This window comes from Poecilia reticulata, linkage group LG2, assembly GCF_000633615.1.
Source record: "Poecilia reticulata strain Guanapo linkage group LG2, Guppy_female_1.0+MT, whole genome shotgun sequence".
Classification (NCBI taxonomy): Eukaryota; Metazoa; Chordata; class Actinopteri; order Cyprinodontiformes; family Poeciliidae; genus Poecilia; species Poecilia reticulata.
Genome location: NC_024332.1, coordinates 19,506,710 through 19,514,252, shown reverse-complemented (window position 1 = coordinate 19,514,252; position 7,543 = coordinate 19,506,710). Strand labels below are relative to the sequence as shown.

At 37.6% G+C, this 7,543-nt stretch overlaps 2 protein-coding genes across 2 annotated transcripts in view; both read right to left on the bottom strand.

Annotated features, from left to right (window-relative positions):
* Nucleotides 1-1,576, bottom strand: part of LOC103480819 (gastrula zinc finger protein XlCGF57.1-like) — a 10,846-nt gene extending 9,270 nt beyond the window's left edge. The window contains exon 1 of the mRNA XM_008436005.2: nt 1,049-1,576. Coding sequence (XP_008434227.1) covers nt 1,049-1,217 — 169 coding nt within the window. The 5' untranslated portion in view covers nt 1,218-1,576. The remainder of the gene's footprint in view (nt 1-1,048) is intronic.
* Nucleotides 1,577-1,626: 50 nt separating this feature from the next.
* On the bottom strand, nt 1,627-7,077 carry LOC103480827 (zinc finger protein OZF-like). Its single transcript, XM_008436014.2, has 2 exons — nt 6,819-7,077; nt 1,627-4,245 (listed from the first exon to the last, which is right to left on the bottom strand). Exons 1-2 carry the CDS (start codon nt 6,892-6,894, stop codon nt 2,834-2,836), a joined length of 1,488 nt encoding a protein of 495 aa, XP_008434236.1. The 5' UTR covers nt 6,895-7,077; the 3' UTR covers nt 1,627-2,833.
* Between the last annotated feature and the right edge of the window lie 466 nt (nt 7,078-7,543).

Below are 7,543 nucleotides of genomic sequence, written 5' to 3'. Positions count from 1 at the left end.
ATTTAGATGCAGAGACCAGAAGCCCAGAGGAAACTTCTGGATCAACATTGTTAGACTATTTTTCAGACTCTTGTTCTCTCAACCCAGAAATGGAAGTAGACCAGAGGAAACTTAGCAACCCTGAACAGGAGCTCATAGCTCCTAGCTTACATACTTTAGATCAATATTAGATTCTCTTTCTTTCTTTCTTTCTTTCTTTCTTTCTTTCTTTCTTTCTATCTTTCTTTTATTTCCTTTTCATGTAAAGCACTTTGTTCATGTAAAGCCTTGTTGCTGAAAATGTGCTATGTGAATAAAATTACCTTACCTTGCCTTTTAACCTTCACAATTTTACTTTAACAACAAATTAAAAGTTACAGTGCTGCACTTTTAGCTGCTGTACAGGATCATACTTTCCATCTGCCAGGGATCTGCAACCTGGATTTCTGGAAACAAAAGTGACTCTTTTGCTCACTTATAATATCAAATGATGAAATATTGCTCTGGTTTTTGTTGTTTAATTCTTTTTCAAGTGTTGCCATGGAAATACACCGACTACCCTGACCGCTGTGGTAAATCTGGTCTAGAACCAGCCTCCAAACCTAACTCCTTATTTCTATAAATATTTTTGTAATACTCTTTACAGTACCAGAATGTTCACTTAACTTTTATACTTTTGGCTGTCTGAGGACACATTTGACTATTAAATCAGGTGTTATGATCAGTTACTCAGTACTTGAGTAGATTACCAAATACTTTTTACACTTGCTTAATTAACCGTGTTTTTAAGGTATATTACTCTGATTGGAGTACAATTATGAGGTACTTTAACCAACTTTGCGTGAACGGCTGCCCTATGGACTACATTTTAAAAACAAAAACCACCGCCATAAAATAATGTCCATCACTGCAGCGGACGTCCCACAACATGAGAGCAGAGCGACGCGCCGTGGGCAGCGTCCCTTATTTTGATTTCTGAAAGGTGGCAGCCATATTTAATCTGTCGCCCAGCTTTTCTCCCCTTTTTTTGCGTTTCATGTCACCAGTAAATCGTGAAGGCGTTTCGTACCTATCCGGTGTAAGATGATCTTCGGTATCCGTGTGAAATCCAGCGGTCTGCGCTGATCCTCCATCTTTTCCTCGGACTTGACGTGGATTTCTTCCAACTCTGTGAATGTTTCTTCAGCAGGAGTTWMCWGCTSGTTGATAAACTCTCTCTGAGGCGGAACTGAAGACATTTTTATTGCAAATACTCACATATTTGCCTAAAACTAGCGATGTGGTTTCTGTGCCAAAGCTTCGGGGTGAGTGTCGAGGAAACCAGGAGGATATTTATGACGTGTCTATCGAGGCTTTTGTTCATGGAGCAGGATGTGACGTTTGAAGCCGCATGAGCAAGCCGTACCACGTGACTGAGTCCAGAACCTGTGCACCCTTTTCCACCGGCTCGTTTCGGCTCAGCTCGGCTCGACCCGCTTTCGGAGCTTTTCCACCGGCTATTTTTCTTTTTTGGGTCCTGCTTCGGAGCCGACCCTGGTTTGCTGGATGACGCAAGCTTCGCTTCTGTTCACTGATTGGCCGAGGCAGTGGACAGACGGAGCAGGTGAGCTTTCTATTAAACTGTTATAAAACTTGTAATACAGTGCCGAATATGCGCTAATGTTAGTCAGGGCGTTGGAAATAACTTAATAGTGTCAGAACTGCAGGTGTAGGCAGGTGGTCCTCTCCTGCTCTCGTCTTTCTAGAAGCCCCTGCTCTCTGGTTGCAGTTTTGTAGCGCTGCCATGTTTTGACTCCATTACTTTTTGCAACTTGATATTTGGGCCTCCATAAAAGTGGTCAGTTCTTAAGATAGGACCTAGATTTATGAACGATTCCCTAGAAATAAGCAACTGTGAGTGAAAAGTTAAGAAAAATACTGGTTTAAAAAGACAGATGTTTGGCAGAAATGATGAAAGAAAAGGCTCAAGAAGCAGAAACTTATACATGGGTCAAAATCCACTACTGAACCAAAAAAAGACTAAGACCATTAATTATGGTTAAAAAAACTTTTTTATATATAAGAATGATATAGAAACAGTTTTTCCTAGTCACATTTCTATCTGAAATTGATTCTACATCAACACAGAAAAATACAAACTTTCTCGAACAAATACTGCGTTACAGATAAAAAGAAAGAAAAAACCTAACATGGGTAAAAATGACTTTTCAGTTCAGAGTCAACTTAACAAGAATAAAATCAATGCAGACGTTTTAACAAAGAAAGGAAAACATCTCGGGTTTCATCATAACTTAGCAAAATTCAGCAACATCTGAAATGTTTCCATCATACAATCAACAATTTTTTGTCCCTGAATCAGAAACTCAAGAGAAAGAAATGAAAAAGTATATTTAGATTCAACTCCAGAATAAAAACCTGAATCTGAATATACTTACACCAACAGTGCATACAGTAACAGTTACTATGCATTCTCTGACCAAAATTAATACAATAAAACAAACAATGAGTACAAAGAATAGACATACAATGACAGTTTTACAAGTCTAAATCTGAAAGAATCCAAATCCATCGTTACTTCAAGAGATAAACAGACTATAATATCTCACTAAACAAAAAAAAAAACATTTAAAATGCATGCTTATCTTCGTAAGACTTAATATCTCAAAAACCATTTTAAATGAAAACATAAAACTGACAAAATAAAGTGAAAGTTTAGTGTTTTAGATAAATGTCCTGTTTTAAATGTTTTTCTTCTCTAAACTGCTACATAATAGAAATGTTACTCAGCTGTAATTACTCTGATTCCAAACTGGGAGTTATTGTGTTTTGATACTTGAGGGTCAGATTATGCTGCTCATCCTGTATGAGTCCTCATGTGACGAGTTAAATTGCTCTTATAACTGAAACCTTTTTGACAAGTCCCACATAAGAAAAGCTTCTTGCCTGCGTGACTCCTCATGTGAACAGTTAAATTGCCATTTTGACGGAAACTTTTTCCACAAGTCCCACAAGAAAATAGTTTCTCTCTTGTGTGAGTCATCATGTGAGAAGTTAAATACTTTTTTTGGCTGAACCTTTTTCCACAGGTCCCACAAGAGAAAAGCTTCTCACTAGTATGTGTCTTTATATGGCCAATTAAATCAGTTTTGATTGTGTAGCTTTTTCCACAGGTCCCACATGAGAAAGGTCTCTCTCCTGTGTGGATATACATGTGGCGAGTTAAAGTGTATTTATGCCTAAACCTTTTACCACATGTCTCACAAGAGTAACGCTCCTCATTAGTATGCATCGTCATGTGCCAAGATAAACTACCTCTGTTTCTGAAACTTTTTCCACAGATCCCACATGAAAAAGGCATCTCACCTGTATGAGTCCTCATGTGATGAGTTAAACTGATTTGACTGCGGAAACCTTTGCCGCAGGTCCCGCATAAGAAAGGCTTCTCAACTATGTGAATCCTCATGTGATCAACTAAATTAGATTTGGTTATGAAACCTTTTCCACAGGTCACACATGAGAAAGGTCTCTCACCTGTGTGAATCCTCATGTGAACAACTAAATAAGATTTGTTTCTGAAACCTTTTCCACAGGTCACACAAGAGAAAGGTTTCTCACCCGAGTGAACTTTCATATGATAAATTAATCCAGCTTTGTAGTCATAACTTTTTCCACAAGTTGAACATGTGAAGGGCTGTTTGCCCATGTGAGTTCTCATGTGTGTTGTCAATAAACTTGCCTGATTAAAGGATTCATCACAAATTTTACAAGAATATAATTTTTGCTCTGGATGAGCTTTCTTGTGCGTTTTTTGTTTTGAACTCTCAGTTTTACCTTCTTGTTGTTTGGTTTTCTGACATATTTCATTTTGTTTCTGCTTCTCATCTCCGTTTCTTGGGTCTTCAGATTTGCTTCTCTCCTGATCCTGGTTCTCATCCTCAGCAGAGTCATGAGAGATGAGTTGGTTCCTCTGTGGTTCTATTTCATTGTGGATTATTTGCACTTTAGGAGGATTCACCAAAATGCCATCAGTCTCCTGTTTCACCACAAGCTGCTCTTCATCCTGACTGATGCAGAATTGCTTCTCTTCCTCTTTGAACTGTTGATGTTCTGGTTCTTCTTGCTCACGTTTTATCTGTAGAGCCTCTGGTTCCTGTTTTATGTGCAGAGGTTCTGGTTCCTCTTGTTTTAAAGTGGAGTTCCCCTCCTGGTGGCTGAGCTCATTGAGAATCCCGTCCTCCTCTTTACAAATGCAACAACGTCGGAGATCTGAACAAAAACACAAACCAAAAACTTTTAATTTTTAGTAAAACTACTTTAAGGCCTTGATCAGACTTTGACTTGGAGGCCCCTCTTGCTGCTACAATCATCAGCAACTCTAACAGCTTCTGTGTTAGATTTAGTGAAATCTGGGAGAAGAAGCCTAGCTTGATCAACTTAAAAAGCAGCGTTGAGGAAGAATTATTTGTGTGATTAAATTTAGGAAAGAATCTGGCTCTCCTTCTATAACACAACAATGCGTGATGACGTCACAGAATTTCAGAATTTAATCCAAATCGGAACAAAGTATAAGATATAACAGGAAATTACAAAATAATAGAGACATACATTCATTACCTGAGGCAAGATATAGGGACAGCAAAAACATCTTTGGAGAAATTGCAAGGGCAAGATCTGATTTGCTACTCTGTGTGAAAAGTTTTATCTTCTTTTCTTTAATTTATTCAAATAAGGCGTATCTTTGCTGATCCAAACAGGACCCGTCTCTGACCCTCTCTCTAAAGCCATTTGTCCCCATTGTCTAAATAAAATGGAAGCAGAGACTCTCCTGATCTCCTGCTGCTTTACGGCTTTCACAGATCAGTGTGAAAAGCTGGAACTTCCTACTGATTGCTACTGAGGGCAGATCAAAGATCTTGGCAAACAATCTGCCAGGTAAAATAAAGGTCAATATGCCAGAATAAGTTATACATTTTAAAACTATAATCAGGCTATTTCAATCAAAATATGTTTAGTTTTAAAACTAGCTTATTTTAAATTTTATTTTTCTTAACAGTAGTCATTGATAATTGCCGTTTACCAATTTGTATTTGTGAACAAAGAGCTCGAACTCAAAGATTAAACTCACAGCATCAGACTGTTGATATGGTAACAAAAGAATCTAACTATGAATATTATTCCTTGAACTTTTATAAATAAAACCTGCCAGCTCCTTAAAATCTTCATGATTTTGAAAAAGCCTGACCTGCCAAATATGATTGTGGCTTTTATTTTGGGGTGACGTATTTACTGCAGACATGACCTGATGGGTTTGTCTGTCAGCCAAACTTCTCTCACAGCAGATCAATAGTAGACAGTGGCAAATCTTTGGAGCTTTGCAAAGGTAGAGAACATTGGTGGATAGAATCAGCTTCACATTTAAGTAAATCTCTCCAATTCCCAAAATTAAGGAAATCAGGGCCAATTTATTGATGCTCTCTTATTTTTCAGACACCAAAAAATGGCTGGCTGGTTTCTAAGCATTTGGGCTGCTTTGGGAGGCAATAGAAACTCAAAAACAAGCAAAAAAATATCCAAAATGTGAATTGTCCACAATAATCCCCATTTTAATAAGATGTTTTGTTGTTCTAGGGAAACTCAGATCTATTGAGATTCTGACAGCACAAGAAAAGCCACAGATCAAGAAAAAATAAATCTCTGGAGACCGTGTGTCTCCACACAGCCACATCTTCTGCCAATGTTATAGAAAATTTWAAATGTGTTTAATGTGAACATGAAATGCTCAGCAAATGTTTGGTATGATTGCATCTCCACAGCCGTTTTTCCTGTTACTGAACGGTTTTCCTTTGTTCACCTTTATCACACTTGTGTGCAGTGAAGGCAGGAAGTGATGAAATATGACGTATAAAGATAACTGTGTGCATCTCCTATCAGTTCTCTGCCTCTGACTAGTTTCAGTWRGAGAGTCTTCAAACGCTGCTGGACTTTCAATAAAGATATAAAAACAAGAATCAATCCTTCTCCAGTTCATTGAACAGTTTCTCTATCTTCTTAATCCTTGTATGTAGCCAATATTTGAAATTAGTTTGACTATATATATTTTTAGATATATGTAATAAAGCTATGATAATAAATCAAAACATGCATTTGAAATATCTCCCATGAAATTCTGAGAACTATAAATGACGTCAGATTTACCATGTTGTTTCATGGAGGTTTCAATTAAAGATATCTACAGTGAATCACTGCCTGAAACATATTTCAGATAATTAATAATAGAATATCTTATTTATAGGCATAATTCTTGCTGCTGGAGGACACTGTACAAAATACATAAAATCAATTAAAAGATATGTTAGAAAACCTCCTCATTAAAAAAAAAAATCACCAAGACAAAACTGAACTGAAACCACCAAACATCTTAATGGTAAATCTGATGTCATTTATATTGGTCAGGATGTAATTAAAGATAAATCAAAGACATACTTTGTCTGGTCAAAAACATAATTATATTGTTTAAACACATCTARTGAGGAACTAATTTCAGATGCATTGAATGAAGGAGCGATAAAGCCYGTTTAATGATAGAACTGCCTGCCTGCAGCAGCAAACGCTGATCAATGCACTTTATTGGAATAATAACATTTATAATCGACCTGCCCTCCMGAACCTCCTGATGTCCAACCAGTGCTCTGCATCTGTCGTATCTATCAGTTGATTTAATTTCGTCAAACATTCATTCTAGTTTCGCACATTTCCTCCTGTTTGTCTCGTGTTTTTCCTCCAGCTTTTCTCCAGTTTCGYGCTTCATGTCRTCAGTAAAACGTGAAGGTGTTTCGTACCTATCCGGTGTAAGATGATCTTCGGTATCCKGGTAAAATCCAGCRGTCTGCGATGATCCTCCATCTTTTCCTCCATCTAGACATTGATTTCTTTCAAKTCTGYGAATGTTTCTTCAACACAAGCTAACAGTTTGTTGATAAGCGTGTGTMGAGGTTTGTGTTGCTTGGAGCAGGATATGACGTTTGAAGCCGCGCGTACCACGTGACTGATTCRGTTACTCTGTCCTCAGTTTGCTTCCAGAGAAGGACCACAGATCCGTCCCCGGCCCTTTCTCTCTGCTACAGCTAGTTGTACTTGCCTCATTAAGTAGCAAGGAGCATAAGAGATAGAGACGGAGTGAGAAAGCAAGAGAGAAAGAAAGACATCGATATCTCCCCCTTTTTTTTCCTCTGGCTGCTCAGCTCTTATTGCTCACACTTATTGCTTATTGCTGTGCGCGCAGACTGAGATCACGCAGAGATAACAGCGTCACAATAATCAGCATGTATTCAAGACAGATGCACACTATTACCAGAAAAGCACATCACATAACATCAGAAAAAGTATAAATTCACATTGACAACACAGACACTTCAAACATACTAAAAGACATTCATTTACCTGAGACAAATGGAAAAGAAGAAAGAAAGAGAAAGAAAGAAAGAAAGAAAGAAAGAAAGAAAGAAAGAAAGAAAGAAAGAAAGAAAGAAAGAAAGAAAGAAAGAAAGAAAGAAAGAAAGAAAGA